General features: G+C 36.6%; 2 protein-coding genes across 5 annotated transcripts in view; one reads left to right on the top strand and one right to left on the bottom strand.

Moving 5' to 3' along the window:
* Positions 1-5,243, bottom strand: part of LOC141437496 (potassium channel subfamily K member 18-like) — a 238,779-nt gene extending 233,536 nt beyond the window's left edge. For 3 of the 4 annotated variants that reach the window (XM_074100907.1, XM_074100906.1, XM_074100909.1), the window contains exon 1: positions 5,045-5,243. The gene's annotated coding sequence lies outside the window, so the exon portion shown is untranslated. Of the gene's footprint in view, positions 1-5,030 lie in introns of all 4 variants that reach the window. The other variant, XM_074100910.1, reaches the window with a different exon arrangement.
* Positions 5,244-5,628: 385 nt separating this feature from the next.
* Positions 5,629-16,128, top strand: 128up (GTP-binding protein 128up). Its single transcript, XM_074099766.1, has 7 exons — positions 5,629-5,849; positions 6,016-6,136; positions 6,322-6,497; positions 6,879-7,118; positions 8,625-8,793; positions 10,239-10,491; positions 11,155-16,128. Exons 1-7 carry the CDS (start codon positions 5,808-5,810, stop codon positions 11,255-11,257), a joined length of 1,104 nt encoding a protein of 367 aa, XP_073955867.1. The 5' UTR covers positions 5,629-5,807; the 3' UTR covers positions 11,258-16,128.
* Positions 16,129-17,288: the final 1,160 nt, after the last annotated feature.

The raw sequence follows: 17,288 nt of genomic DNA, 5'->3' as shown, positions 1-17,288 counted from the left end.
AGATTTTATCCCTATCCCGTGGGAACATCGGGATAACAAGTAGCTTATGTGTTATTCCATACGTCCAACTACGTACATACCAAATTTCATGACTCTAAGCCCAGCGGTTGTTATTTCCAGATTTTATCCCTATCCCGAATTGGAACATCGGGATAAAAAGTAGCCTATGTGTTATTCCAGATATCCAGCTATCTGCATACCAAATTTCATGACTCTCTAAGCCCAGCTGTTATTAGTTCGAGATTTTATCCCTAGCCCGTGGAAATATCGGAATAAAAAGTATCCTATGTTTTAATCCAGGTTATAAACTAACTTTTTACCAAATCCGTCCAGCCGTTTCAGCGTGAAGAAGTAACAAACATACTCACTCACTTACAAACTTTCAAATTTATAATATTATAGTAGGATTTTATTAAATACATCACCGAGAGCATGTACAAAGGAAAATGAGATGACATTTTATGAATCGGGAAATGATTATTTAAATAGCGTTTTAACATGCCTATAAGTAAATCAGGATAAGTCGTTTTTGCACATATACATATAATATGTAGGTATACAATATATAATACTCGTAGAAGCGGAGCAGAGCGGAGAAGCGCATAGTGGATCGATACTAGAAATCACAAATCTCGAAAATACTATTCCGAAATTAAAAAAATTGCACTGGATTTAAAATACCTTCTACAATTTTTCCAAACGGTTCTCCAATTTTTCACCGAAAATATTTGTTCTAAAGTTAGTGTAGAAATAAAGGTAGTGGACCCTACAGCAATTCCTCTGCCAGAAAAAACTTTACAGTATGATAATAAAGTATCAATAAATAAAAAGTATTGTATAAATTTCCAAAGAATAATAATAATAGGATTTAAGTAAATACCTAAACCTTTTTACGGAAATAATTCTCCTTTCAAACTTTCTTCACTGGACATATTCATGTAGGTAATGTATTGCAACAATATCGTCCCCTTACGACCAGAATCGCTTAAAGTCACTTTTGGGCAAAACTGAGTTAAATATATCGTTAGAATGTACTTTCCAAGATCTACATGCTGTTGAAACCCGTTTTACTGTACGATACTCCAATACCGAGTTACGTTTTTCTTAAGCTCACTTAAAGCCGATTTTTAAGAAAATCAACAGCCAAAACAACTACGCGTTGGTTAAACAGCATTTTTTTTTATTTTACAACAGCAAAAATATTTTTAATGTCAAACAAGCGATTTTGGAATGTTAAGATTTCAATAAAAATGCAATTTGAGTACTGCCTAAAAGTGCTAAAATAATGTTAGTAGGTTCGCCTGTTGAGCATTACTTTATATTTCAATTATTGCAACAGCGAAACAAACTAAATATAATATAGGCGATATTGCTTGTAAAAATGTTTGCTTCGACCATAAGAAGCGCTACAGCCAAAATCGCTTAAGTATCGCTTAGACGTTTCGCGCTGTATTGTAAAGTAGTGTGCACTTTGTGTAGGCTAGCTTAGTCGTTCGTACACGCTTGAAAGCACGATTCATAATAAGTAATTTTTAAAAACTTATTTAGGTAATTATAGATCTGTTCACTAACGAAAGTCTGCCCCTCCACATTCTATAATTGTAATTGTACCTAAACGTATCCGTACGACAAGTCTATGTGTGCGTAGCTCGAACTTGTCCTCGTAGCTTCAGTCGCAAGCGTACCGTCAGTCACGCACACTAAGACTAAGACAATGTGTAAGTACTTAAGAGGTTTCTCGTGTACATTAATAATTAGCTGTGGAGGGGCGCGCCTTCGTGAGTGAACAGATCTATGTATAACAGCGATTCACTTGCCGTAATTTAACAGTGTTTTTCTTTCAGGTGACGATAAGGAGCATGGATATTCAGGTTTCGATGAACTAAATAAGCCGCGTATCCACTAGAGGCAGCCTCGGGCCGAGCGGCTGCCTCGCTCTGAGGCCGCGCAAGTGGAGACGCTGCCAAAGGCACGGCTCAGACTGAGGCTCCTTTGAGCACGGTCAAAAAACCGACAAAATATGGCTCGGCTCGCGGTGCTCGGCCTGAGGCTGCTCTAATGGATACGCGGCTATAGAAAAACATATAACCAGATCCAGCAGACCGTCAAAATGAACCGTGATTTTCATTTAGATAACCTACTTATTTACTACTTCGTATCGTAGGTACGTCGTATCAATGAAAAGCTTATCACGGCATGAAACATTTACGTAGTCACACATTTTCATTGTTCTTGGCTTAGGTAATATTAATTATCCACGGCTGGTTTGAGTAGCCACAGCTAAGACAAGCAGTGATGAAGAAGAAGACTGATGATTATTACCATTAAGGTTATTTTTCATCACTGCTTGTCTCAGCTGTGACTACGTCCGGCACACGCTCAATAACGTCTTCATCACAGGCCAGTGCAACCAGCCATGGTGAATCTCCGGTATAACATTTTTTTTGTAAAAAGTCATTAAATCTTTATTTTTTTAGCTGCGCTTATTGGCAGTGGATTAGTGTATAGCTTTTTAATGCAGGTAGTTTAAATTCCTCTACTGAAAGAGGTTCAACAGAGTTTGGATTCGATTTTCTGTTGCCTTGTCTTGTTCGACGGTTGGTTTGCAAAGTTACAGGCCTGGTATCAAAACTCAAAAAGTCAGACGACATAACGTAATTGATAAAAATATTACCTATACAAATATTAAGCCAAGAACAATGAAAATGTGTGACAACGTAAATGTTTTATGCCGTGATAAGCTATTCATTGATACGACGTACCTACGATACGAAGTAGTAAATAGTAGGTATCTAAATGACACTCGCGGTTCAGTTCGACGGTCTGCTGGATCTGGTTATACCTATGTTTTTCTATTTAGTTCATCAAAACCTGAATATCCATGCTCGTTATCGTTTTGATGAAGAAGAAGACTGATGGTTATTACCATTACGGTTCTTTTTTCATGACTGTTTCAGTGGTTACTTTGAGCCTTGAGACGCTAAGTGCCTTTTTATTAAAATGTTTGAATAAAATATGTTTTTTGTTGTATGCATGTAATCAAAAGTTCCATAATTAAATGTATTAAGCAGCACATATGATATTAAAGGAATAACGTAATATATCTCACATATACTAGAAATATACTACTATATTTAAGACTTTAGCTCGCTAGTTTTCATTTATTTATATTTTTGGGCTATGTGGTACCTATTTGTTGAAATAGATTGATGGAACTCTTTCGAAAAATACAAGTTATATGTCGTTGAATGATAAAAACAAAACAGAATAATGCTACATTGCATATAAGATAGAAAAAAACAGAAAAAAAGCCTAGAGTCAAAACATCTTAGAAATATTTTGCACTTTTAAGCGCGCTTAAGAGGTAAATTCCGATTTGTTTACAGCCAATACCTCTTATTTGCGCTGAGCCTTAACTAAAAACTTAAATTGTATAAAACATGTAAGCATTTTAACACTGTATTCGGCAAAAAATGCTTCAATTATGGACTTAAAATGATATTTTATCCAATATATCTGCGTAAACTTGCTAGTTTAGAAGATAAAAAAAAACGTGTCTACAGGCAAAATCGCTTATCTGCAGTACCTTTTGAAGAAAAGCCCTATTTTAACCTACTTGGCGCGAGTATAGAGTAAATAACATAGCCCTATCCTATTAAGGGATAAATTATCTAAATAGAAACACAGAGATGTTTTTAGTATAACTAGCTTTTATAGGTTTTTAGAGCATGCAAACCTTTAAATGCGTTTTTCTCGAAACTACATTTCATGCAGATAAGCGATTCTGGTTGTAAGGGGACGATATATGAAATATCAAAAAAAATATCCCAGCAGAATACCAATATTAATAAAATACTTATAATTTTTTGGCGTGTCTTGGACCGGAAAATTGCTCCGTCTAATTTTTTCACTGGAATGGCATTTTATTGCCGTTTTATACCTACAAAATTAAAATCTAAAAAATTACCATGTCTTTTCACTCGCGGGCAGAAAAACATTATCATCCCAGCTCATTTACTCGTAGTATGTAAGATCTCGGCTCATTTTTTTATTTAGTATGTAAGAGTATGTAGTAAGTTTTTTTTTAATTGTGATTTTTTTTGCTGTGCCCAATTTTGGCAAATAAGTTTTTTCGTTCTTTTTTTCTTTTCTTTACATATACCTACCTACACCCCACTGCTTGATACAGGCCTCCTCTCAGAATGTAAGGACTTGGGTCGTAGTTCTCACACGAGCCTAGTGCGAATTGGGAATTTTGCACACACTATTATTGCTCCTTGGTAAATTTCGAATGTGAATTCCGAAAAACTCAGAGATAGATGCTTTGAACCCACGATCCTCTGCTTGAGAGGCTAAACCACTAGGCCATTACAGCCTTCAGGCAGAAAACTTAAGTACCTACTCAAATCAAACTAAGTCAGGTTTTTTTGTTTTAACATTAGGTAAGAGTTTATAAGTATTCGTCCTTAGGGCGGTTACGCACTACGTCCAATCCGAATCCGATCCGAACCCGTGAAAATACGGTCCGGCGTAGTCGTAGAACTTTTGTATGGTAGTTTACGCACTACATCGGAGAGAAATCGGATGACGGAACCATACAAAAGTTCTACGACTACGCCGGGCCGTATTTTCACGGGTTCGGATCGGATTCGGACCGGACGTAGTTCGAAAAGGATCTTAGTTTTAACATCGGGTTTAAACATTATTTTTTTGAACGGGTTCCTAACATAGTTCATTCCAAAATAATAGCACTAGGCAGGTAATAAACTTATGGACTTACCTACCTACCTACGAAATTGAACCTAAATCAGTAAGTTTAGCTCCTCCACCCTTATTTATAATTTAAAGTTTTTTTACCGCTTAGAACAAGCTTTAGAACGATTGAAGAAACTCTTTAGCAAACTTGTGTAGTAAGCCTACCTGACTCAAACTAAGCTTTAGTTTTCGAAACTAAATGTTTGTAGTATGGCATCCAAGTACCTTCACGGAAAACTAAAATCAAGATTACCTAAATTAAAAATTTAATCGACCTCCGCATACCCACCTAATCACATACAACACCAAAGTTAAAGCTAATCTAACTTCTTTACAAATACAAATCATCCATTTTGATCACTACTTTCACTATTTACTGGTCACTTTAACTAATATTAAATCAGTTTAAATTTTCACGCTCGAAACGCAACGAAACGAAAGTCGGAACGGGCAAGCGAGGTCGCTCTACCCTACCCGACGTTCCAATTGCCACTGACTGAGGCATAGCTTCAAACCCTACACACGATTTTCCTACTGTTCCTTTCCTTCTGTACTTCCCTGCGCAAACCTGCGGAGAACTTTCCACGTGGTTTAATTTATTTATTTACGATGCATTTAGTGCCATCTTTTGGGTGGATGTAAAACTAGAATTAATTGACATCTGTCTAGTGTTAGGTTAAGTTACGTGGCTCTCGTTGTATGATAGATAGCGATAGATGGCGCTACTTAGTATAAGTTTTTGTTTATCGTTCATTCAAATAGATTTGTTAATTTTCACGATTTTACAGTATAAAATGATTTTTTATGATCATCAATAACCATGAAAACATTGTTTTTTTTTATTTCATTATTTTTAGATAGTTATAAAAAAAACATTACTTTAGTCCACTAGCAACACAGCCCGGCTCTTTCAAATTCTGGAATTGGTGTACGTCCACGGAGATTGTCACGCTTTCCTTTTATATTAATTTCTTAACTTAAATAAGAAAACAATTAGTTTTACTAATAATTTATTTTAATTTGTTGCTTGGTGTTAAGTAGAAACCAAAAACATGAGTACTATACTGGAGAAAATCGCGGCTATAGAGTCCGAGGTTTGTAGTAGAGGTTATGACTTAAATTGGCGTATTTCAAGCCTTATTATGAACAAAACCTACCAAAATACCTTTAAAATGTATGTTAGACAGTGTAAAACATAGTTTTAAAGTGTAGTTTAATTGAAAATGAGTTTTATGTTAAGATCTGCGCGATGTATTTCAGATGGCTCGCACGCAGAAAAACAAAGCCACAGCGCTCCATTTGGGCTTGCTCAAAGCCCGACTAGCGAAATTGAGACGTGAACTGATCACACCCAAGGGTGGCGGCGGCGCTACGGGTGAAGGTAAGGGTGGAACTACTTGTCAATAATAATATTTATTTACTTACATACAAAAACTATAACTTGAGTTAGGTAGTACAGACGGTCTGATGTAGGAGTGTTCAGACTTTAGGAATGTTCCAGTAGTGCTTAAAAACTGAGAGAAATGTTATTTGATGACCCTAAACACAAATTTATAATAATTTCAGGTTTCGACGTCGCCAAAACTGGTGATGCTCGTATTGGCTTTGTGGGTTTCCCATCAGTGGGCAAATCCACATTGCTCTCCAATCTGGCAGGAGTGTATTCGGAGGTGGCAGCGTATGAGTTCACAACACTCACAACTGTGCCCGGCTGTATTAAATATAAGGGGGCTAAGATACAGGTGGGTTTGTGCACATTTAGTATTCCAATATGATATTTGATACCATTAATTAAGTGACTGAGCTGAAGACATAGTTTTTTGAAATGGCCAAAATATAGCGTTACAGAAATAACCATATAGCGGCAAGGGGGTGAAAATGATCCCTTGTAAGGATTATACTTGAATACCATAGTATCACCTTAACTATATAACTTAATGCAAAAAAAAATTATAAAATACACAGAATATTTATGCTGACTCCAGTTGTATATTATGACAGCTTACTAAAGTTGAAAATATTTTTCACATTAGTAACTTATTTTATTTTTTACAGTTTTTTTTGTAACACATTGTACAATATTTTTTGTTTTCAAACTGATTTTCTCCCACCCTTTTCCACAGCTTCTCGATCTCCCCGGTATTATCGAAGGCGCCAAAGATGGCAAGGGTCGTGGTCGGCAAGTCATTGCCGTCGCCCGGACCTGCAGTTTGGTCTTCATAGTCCTCGATGTCCTAAAACCTCTGCAGCACAAGAAACTGCTCGAGCATGAGTTGGAAGGCTTCGGACTGAGGCTCAACAAGCAACCTCCAAATATATACTTTAGGAAGAAAGACAAAGGAGGGATCAATTTGAATACAACGGTGAGTGGACCACAATGCGCTCATAATGGGATGATGCAATACAAACAATTAAATTCCACATATTTCCGGGGTAAGGGCTTTGAGAACTCTGATGGAGGGTTCTGCCTGTAGGGTGGAGCATCTATGTATGGAGAAAAAAAAAAGTTTAATCAGTCTTGAACACCTCTAAAAACTTGCATATGAACTAGCTTCTTACATAAATATTTTACCTTTCCTTGAAGATTTTGATTCTTGTATGAAAAATTCGTAATTTCACATGAAAATAAATAATATTTTTTATGCTAAAAAGTGATGAGACATCAGCTTCAGTCAAAAATTTTATCAATACAAACAGTTTCGTTTTACAAGTCACATAAACATACTTAAACATAAATTGGTGGTATTGGTTGTTTGGCAGTCTATTTAATTTATAATTTTGGTACATTTAGGGGCTGTTTCACCATCCATTGATTAGTGTTAACTGGCGGTTAGGTGTGATGCCGTCTCTATTTGTTTTGTTCGAATAGACGGAGACGGCATCACATTTAACCGTCGGTTAACGCTAATCAATGGATGGTGAAACAGCCCCTTAGTGCATTACAAAGTTGTTTTACTTAAACTAAGGTATATTTTGAATAAGATGACAACATAGTTTTATGTAAAAACACAATATTTTACGGAATTTAACAGTAGAGGTCTCAAAGTAGGTTTGAATATTTTTATTTTTCTCATAAACCTTTGAACAAATTGCAACTTTTTAGCACTATTCAGCAATCAAAATCTAAAAAAAAAACACCCTAGCGCCTAGTTCGGACTCCCTCACATCATAGGAAACATTATAAACCCCCTTGCAAAAAAAAACGGGCACCTATAGTTTTTGTATTTTAGGTTCATGAAAGCTTACTTTCTAAGCTTCAATGCCTAAAAATCTGAAAAACCATAGGTGCCCTATTTTTTTGCAAGGGGGTTTATTATAGTGTATTGTACCTAAAAAATTATTGGTGTACTTTTACAAGGTGAAAAAGTTATTATTATTTATTATATTTATAGCCTTATATCAGAAATACAGGTTATACATTATATCTATAGTTTTCCTTAATCTACGGTAACCGATTCTGTGTGCCTTTGGTACACAATTAGCACACAAGGTGAAATTAAATGGTATTTATTATTATTACTTAGTTATGGGAGTATAGCTTACATTTACATTACATAAGAGATTGCTATTATTGTTGAAGGCATTAACTTTTTTTCTGTCAGTCTAATACGGGAACTAAAATGTCTCCCAAAAGTCCAAACACCTTACAACTAAATCAATATAGTCATCACATCATGTTTGTCCTGTCATGTCTTTTGGTAGAGGCAAGAGCTCAAGTAGAAGAGTAACTATGCAATAAAAAAGCTTGCGCAGTTTAATTTTTCTTTACCAATTGTTTACTTGAGTTCCAGTTTTACAGAAGAATCAATCCAAAAGTATCATGAAATCTACAGTATGTTAATATAGGTGTTCTAATCTTCTTTCCACAGTGTCCTCAGTCTGAGTTGGACTTGGAAGCAGTTAAGTCCATCTTATCCGAGTACAAGATGCACAATGCTGATATCACACTGCGGTATGACGCCACTGCTGACGACCTCATTGACGTTATTGAAGGAAACCGCATCTATGTGCCCTGCATCTACCTGCTCAATAAGATTGGTGAGTTGGCAAAGCACCTAAGGCCTTTATTGTTGTTGTACTTATAAATGGCAAAAGTTTTTTTAGTTTGTGAATATTTATGTCTATTATTCTGATATGCTTTCATGCTAAAACAAGCGGACGGATTTGGATAATATTTAATAGTAGTAGTATATATACTCAGTGGCACAAAATTTGGCCCACTCTCCATACAAAATTACCTATTACTGCATACATTTTGAGGGCCAGATTTTTTGCTGCTCAGTATAGTAGTAATAGTATAAGTAAAAGGGATAGTTTGTGTCTGTTTGTTTATTACTTCATCTCATCACATCTAAACCGCTGAACCAATTTAGATGAAATTCCGTATAGAGATAGTTTGAGTCCTGGAGAAGGACATAGGATAGTTTTTGTCCCGGAAAATTGCATAGTTTCCGAGGCTTAGCGATAAACGAATTCTACGCGGAGAAAGTCGCGGGTAACAGCTAGTAATATGTATAATAAATGCGAAAGTTTGTTTTTTACTTCAACACGTCTAAACAATTGAACTGATTTAAAATGAACTAAAATAATTTCCTTGCTCACCCGCGACCTTACGATAGCTAAGCTTATGCAAAATATGCGTGTTCATGCACACAATGCAGTGTGCATGCAATGGTAGTTAATAAAACATGCCTTGACAGTGAATAAATAAAAATCAAGGTAGTTTTGAAGGACGGTTAAAAAATTTATTAATAATTTGTGGGTAGTTTGGTTTTGTTTCATAAAACGTATGTGGGTACTTGGGCAGTTACAGTGACAAGTTAAAACGGTGGTTGTGGTTCGTTAGTCTAACAACTGGTAGCATGGTGTACGGTTGTGTCACTCTGAAGATGAGCTCTGGTTGAGTTCGAAACGCGTCAGTGTAGTGTGGTGGTGGTGATAGATGGGTTTGTGTGATTTGTGTGTGTTCTTACAGTGTGGAGGTGGAGGAACTGCATGAACACGCATATTTTGCATAAGCTTAGCTATCGTAAGGTCGCGGGTGAGCAAGGAAATTATTTTAGTTCATTGATATGGACCTCCGCAAAGTAACGCCTGATTCAATAAATTATTTGAACTGATTTAGATGAAATTAAGCAAACAGATAGTTTTAGTCCTGAAGAAGGACATTGGATAGTTGTTATCCCGGAAAATTGCATAGTTCCCGCGGAATAGCGGTAAACGAATTCCGCGCGGACGGAGTCGCGGTTCTAACGGCTAGTACCTACGGCAGACAGAAGTACCGGTTTTGGCCACTTTAAGCCCGGTTTTGGCCAATTGACATTTTCAGTCATATATAAAAAGTTATAGTATTAAAATAATATGTTTAGTGAGTTTTCAAAAGTTTATACTGAAACAAATAAACATATATTTAAACAATAAATGGCCACAAACGGTATGTCTGCCCTAACACAAACTGATGAATGTTTATTTATCACTTCCAGATCAAATCAGCATAGAGGAGCTAGATGTTATCTACAAAATACCCCATTGCGTTCCAATCTCGGCCCATCACAGGTGGAACTTCGACGATCTGCTAGAGAAAATGTGGGAATACCTGAAGCTGATCAGGATATACACCAAGCCGAAGGGCCAGTTGCCTGACTATAACTCGCCTGTTGTGTTGCACGCTGACCGTACCACTGTGGAAGATTTCTGTAACAAGCTGCATAGATCCATTGTCAAGGAATTTAAAATGTAAGTAAATAACTGTTTTATTCTCTAATTCAGTGTTTTTCAACGTGTGTAGTTTGCTAGGCCTGGGGGACACAAAGCTTCTATTATAAGGGTTGCGGGAAAAAAATGAGCTTTAAAAAATGTGTTTTATTGCTAAATTTTATTATTATTATTTTATTTTATTTATTCTATGTACTGATAAATTTTGATTAAAAATCATTCGTACATTTACACAAATAAACTAAACTTAAAACCAATCCTTTGGTAGAAATCTCAACCGCAAAAGTCTAAAGAGACGTGAAATTCGGCACGATTGTTCTTGCGATTATTCTTAATGGGGACCGCAATGTTATGTATGGTTCACGCGAGCGACGCCGCTGGTAACCGCTAGTATATAATATTTCGAGTACTGCATTTTCGCAACGTAACGTTTGGCAACCTGTTTCATTTCGCAACTTTTCATTTCGCAAACTCTAAAACTGTAAATATTTCAGGATTTATTTCAGGGCCATCATGTAGCACCCTTTAGGTTAGATTAGGTTAGTTTTATAAAAATCCTGAAATATTTACAGTTTCAGAAATATTAAACAGTTGGGAAATTAAAAGTTGCGAAATTAAACAGGTTGCCAAACGTTATTCGCCGAAACATTAGTAAACCATAATATTTACTATGTTTTTCCATAGTGCTCTGGTCTGGGGCTCATCCGTGAAGCATCAGCCGCAGAAAGTGGGCATCGAACATGTTTTAGCAGATGAAGACGTCGTCCAAATCGTCAAGAAAGTATAAATAGCAATATATATTTTTGTGTAACAAAATACTGGCTGCTGCACTCAGAGATTTCAATTAACTTAAAATTAATTCGGTTTAATTTTTTTGTGTGTAAAGTCATCATGTTAACAAATCAATGGTTAAATGTTTAATTGATTTGTCTGAGTGCGACAGGTACTATTAAACCATTTGATTTTTGACCCAACATAGAACGTTTTCACAGTGAATTAAATAATGAGCTCCCGTTTTCAATCAGGGAACTGGCCCAGTGTCCCATTTGAGGGTTTTTCGTAAGACTGCTTATCCGTTTTCAATAGAGGGTAGCTAGCCTTTTGAACAACCTCATGAAGGGCTTACCCTTTCAATACTAAGCATTTTTTATCCCTTGACTCATTAATTTAATTACATAAAAGTCGATATTGTCTATAACATGTGACTGGACGTCTAGCAGAGTCGGCGGGTGACAGACCTTCTTACGCCTAAGTAACAAAGGGGTAATATATTACTTCGATAGGGTAAGCAAGTCATTTGGGCTATAAGCCATTCTAAATCTTCTTGGGAAAGGCTGGAGCGGTCCCTGATGTCAAGCAACTCAAGCAATACGATAGTACTGTAACTTTTTCTGTGAAAAGGTTTAACAGTAGATCATGATTCAAGTGGTTTTATAGTACATACCCACTTACTTTGGCTTAAAAATATTTTTGTAATATTTATTTTCTTATTATCAAAATACAACCAACGATTTTTTTGATAATTACAAAAATTGGCAAATCACGAATAGTCAGTTACGCGCCTATGTGGCGCGCAGGGTGTCCAACGATTTATCAAAGAGCTAATACTTCGTAATTTTTAGCATTAGGAAGAAGGTAAGCGATCTTGATGTGTCTTTTTATTGAAAAATAAATCACAGCAAATAGTAACAATTAGCAAGGACATTTATAATCATTTACATGCTTTTGGTATCATATGTAATAGTTAGTGTATTTTTAAAAACATTTTTCAATAAAAAGACTCGTCATAATTGTTTACCCTTTTTATAATGCTAATAGTACATTGTGTGTTAAGGGCGGTAAATAAGGAATTACGAACGATAGTCTATTAGAAGCCTGAAGTCGAAGACTGAGGGCTTTAACCCTTTACCAGGCGAAAGGATATATTCCTCCCACATCTTATATCGGTTACCGTAGTCAGGTTTTAACTCCAAACCTCCTACAAAATATTTTGTCGATCCCTGAAAATAGTATTTTATTATCTTCATTCACAACACGCTTCTAAATCGCATAATATATCTTTGGCAGCCGTTTAGATTCACTTGAACTCTTATTTCAGTAAACTACGGAGAAATTGGAACACTTTCCTTAATTTCTACGAAACAGAAGTACATAGATCGAACAATTTTTTGATATTTTATAGATTTTGAGTGTTGAAAGGTAATGTAATCTTAAACATTGCTAAATATTCATGCATTTTTGTGTATGACCAAAATTAGGATGTGGGTTGACATTATCCCATGGCCTTATTAGAGTTTAACTGTGCGGGAGCTATTCTTCCCATGGCCCGGTAAATTGTCTTGTCGTGTCATAAAAACTCGCGTAAGTAATATGAAACTGTTTTTGTGTTCAACCTAGAGCGAATTCATGTACCTAGCTGTAAAAATCTCCTTATAAAGATTTTCCCTGAAGAATAAGATGTGGGAAGAATATATCCCTTCGCCTGATCAAGAATATAATAAGACAAAATCGAGTATGACAGTTAATTACTTAGACAGGCGATGGGATAACCGTAACCCACATTTTTATTTCTGGTTTAAAGGAACATCTCCGTCTTTCGTAAATAAATTTTTTACTAGGCTTTAAATACGGTTGTAACAGTATATAAAGTACGTATGAAGACACGCTAGTTCTGAGGGGCCTGGTAAAGGGTTAATGAGTCGATGTTCGTAATTCTAGTACCGCCCCCGTGCGACATACAATGTTTTTCATCACACTTGCTCGTAAACAGCGTCGAAACATGCAGGCTACCTTGGTTGCAACCCGCCAAATAAAACCCTCGACCTTAATGTGCTTGTCATGAAACCCGTGGTCGGTAAATGAGTCATTGCGCGTACAAATTTTCTTGTCATGAAGCCCAAGGTCGGTAAATGAATAAATGCCCGTACTGATGGTGCTGCGCATGGTGTATGCGCATGGTGTAGCAGCAGGACCACATGCACACGCGGCTCAGGCACATGCTGAGGGAGGGGGAGGGCGGCGCTGCCAAGAGCGCAGCCTAAGGTATCGCCAATATTTGGAACAATTATATTTTTTCTATTACAAATATAAAATTTTACTCGCAAATGTGATGGAAAACATTGTATGTCGCATATATGTACGGTTGGTTTCCAAACTTATGTATCCATCCACTTCTTCACACTAGTTGTATAGAAAAGTAAATACTTATGGCAGGGCACCGACTGTACAAGGCTCGTATTTTTGTAATACTGTACAGTCGAGTTAGACGACATCACACACTTTGGTACAGTCGAACAAATTGAAACATGACCCAGGGTGGAACCTTTTAGTATTAAATTTTACTACGATTTCCTTGACAGAAGTGCGAGATGTCAACATGACATTAGTAGCACAAAGGACCCTGGGTCATGGTCATGATTCAATTTGTTCAACTGTACCTTGCCGCTGTATGCCATCTGACCGTTTTATACTAAAGTTCAAACATGAAGTGACAGCGACAAGGTACTAAAGTGTACAAGGGCCCCTATTTTCAAACCAGTTCAGCCTTTTATTATTGTATGTTTCCCTGTGCGCAGTAATTATTTTAACAAATATCCTTTTAGAAACTAGACAAAAATTGTTATTGTTGGATTATGAAATTCTAAAATCTATGTATCTATATCAATAACGGTATTATCATTGGTTTTCTACCTATCCGTGTTACCTATCGGCACATTTATTTTGTTTAAGTTTTCTACCAATATCATAATAAGTATGTATAAGAAAAACTAATAATGAGCGCGAAAATTTACAAGAGATTTTTTTTTGATTCTCGCTTAACGAACAGTAAACAGTTTTAAGAAAGAGAGCCGGATTTGGTGTGCACGGCTGACCCGTGCTTCTGGTGTGTTGATTTCTGATACGCGCGTGCGTTCCCAAAGTGTGCTATTTGAAATGCCTAATTTGTCATCTTCGTACTAGTCTTTGAAAGGGATGCACACAGCGAGCTGCACCCATTTGAGCAAATGCCTGCAAACTTCTAAGCAATACTAATACGTAGGTATATACTAAAGCAATTAGTCGCCGCTTAAATTCATTATGAAACTTACTGTATGAACCTTCTGTGGTGAGTCGGTACATGCGCAAACTCAGCTGTACCACGCCGCCAAATGATCTAGAACATCCCGACTAGTGTTGTCGATCGATAGTCCAATATCGATAGTGTTTCGATACACTATCGATAGTTTGAGCAAAAGTAATCGATAGTTTCGATACTTTTGCTGTCTAATAATGCAAAACTATCGATAGTATTGAACTGAAAATTACGAAATACTATCTATAGTATCGATACTATCGATAGTTTTGAACAATCGATTGTTACCGTTATTTCAATAGTATCGGTTGCATCTACACGGGGAGGTTGGCAGAACAGAAATTGCAGCACTCTTAAGGCGCTGTTTCACCATCCATTAATTAGTGTTGACTTGACGGTTAAATGTGATGCCGTCTCTATTTGTTTTGTTCGAATAGACGGAGACGGCATCACATTTAACCGTCAGTTAACACTAATCAATGGATGGTGAAACAGCCCCTAAGTCTTCTAAGTAAAGTTTGGTAGATCGTTAAGTTAGTCGAAAGCCTTTACCTACCTTACACGAAACCCTTACATCTTGCAATCTTGCTTGTAATCCGATAGTATTGAAATATAGGTCACAATCGATTGTTCAAAACTATCGATAGTATCGATAGTTTTGTATTATTATACAGCAATAATATCGATACTATCGATAGTATTGCACGGAAAGAGATATCGATAGTCTCGATACCTTAAAACTATCGATTTTTCGGCAACACTAATCCCGACCGCTAAAGGCCCGCCAAGGGCCTACTATTGTAGCCCAAGACCGTCGATTTCACTAATTTACCTACTTTGCCTATAAATAATACTTAATCACAAAAAAAAACTAGACATTGATAAAATTTTAAACAGCATTACCGGACGGACCCTACTTAAATCAATTTCCGACCCTTGATCTAGAAGTTTGCCAGCATTTGTACAGTGACCAGCATTAATATCTGCCACAGCGGAGTAGTTCCGGCCCTAGAAATACAGTCGTATCAAATATTTATGCACGCTTGTTGTGTCAGATATTGGTGCTGGTGACTGTACAGCTGTGCGGAGTATAAGCGCTCTTGAAGAAGTGAACTCGCTCGTGAAAAGATTCATAATGTTCATCTTATTTATTAGTTATTATCGTGCAAAGCAGAACTTTTTTTAGGTTTTATAAATGACTTCGGTATCAATCTACTTGTAGCAAAATTTGCTATGCAACACAGTAAAAAAATATTTTTTAAATGTCGTTATGAGGGTTTTATGACAGGTGAAATATTGCTAGATGGCGCTAGTATCGTAAGGTCCGTTGACGGTGCATGAATGGCTCATTTCTTTATAAACCGATCCCAAACTTGACGCACATGCAGGGCTTCAAATACCGTAAAAAAGTTGATATACCTCTGTTAAACAAATTTAAAAGGTATTTTTACGATTTAACCGCTACGTAACGTTACTTATAATGTGAATTTGGTAACGTTAACAAGCCCTGCACACATTTCAAAGTTGTCAAACGGACCTTACTATACAAGCGCCAACTTCCATTTGTATCACATTTGTGATTGGCTGAGACTGCTACGTCAAAAGCACCTCACGTTACTAACGCCATCTAGCGATATTTGGCTTATCAAGAAAACCTCATTGCCCCATTGTTTTTTATTCGTCTTCCTTGCTCTATCGACGCGGAGTCTGCTTAAACCGAACGAGATGTTGATCACGGTTCATATCGGCGAAAGCGAGACTGAAACACTTCTGATATAGGTATTGTCCCAAACCTCATACTGGAATCGGCAGCCATGTGTCTGCGCCAATAATTCTATTATTCATGCCCTTTTGGAAGTGAGCATAGAATAAAACAACATTACAATCTGTCTAGACTTGGCAAGAGCATATAATCGGTCCACACTGTGCTGCATAGCGTCCTGGAAATTGTATTTTTATTATTGACGTGGGATGTTTTACATGTTATGTACAGAATGCTCAGTAAAATGTAAATAAAAGAGATTCGTTTTATTTCTTACCTTCCACTTCTGCCTCCTGCGTTGATGCTTGTGTGGTATGTCATTTGAAAGATTTCCCACGGAAACTTGTAAATTTTCATAACGTTCATATACACTCGATAACCTAACAAAAAGTTGGAAAACCCCCGACTTTCACTTCAAAGTTCAATATTTCAAAAACGGCTGAACTAATTTTGATAAAACATGTCTAAGAAACATCGCTAGAATTTTCAAATAAAAAAACCGCATTCAAACCGGTCCACCCGTTTAAGCGTTACAGTGCCACAGACAGACACACAGCGGTCAAACTTATAACACCCCTCTTCTTGCGTAGCAGCTCATGTTTATCTGGGAGTGTAGTTTACGATTTTTAAAATCAGTTCAGTAGGGAAAGAACAAATACCTAAGATTAAAAATGTTATCGTGTGGAGTTAGTGCACACTACTGGTCATTTTCGCTGATTCGCCATTTTCGTTAATTCGTCAATTTCCCTAATTCGTCAATGTCATCAAAATCTTTAATTCGTCATTTTCACGATTCGCCATTTTCGTTAATTCGTCAGTTTCCCTAATTCGTCAATGCCATCAAAATCTTTAATTCGTCATTTTCACGATTCGCCATTTTCGTTAATTCGTCAGTTTCCCTAATTCGTCAATGCCATCAAAATCTTTGACTCGTCAATTTCCCTACTTGGCCAGTTTAATCAATAAGTCACTTTCGCTAACTGC

The sequence above is a fragment of the Choristoneura fumiferana genome, chromosome 17 (genome assembly GCF_025370935.1).
Source record: "Choristoneura fumiferana chromosome 17, NRCan_CFum_1, whole genome shotgun sequence".
In the NCBI taxonomy this organism is placed as follows: domain Eukaryota; kingdom Metazoa; phylum Arthropoda; class Insecta; order Lepidoptera; family Tortricidae; genus Choristoneura; species Choristoneura fumiferana.
This window is presented reverse-complemented; position numbering and strand designations above follow the sequence as displayed.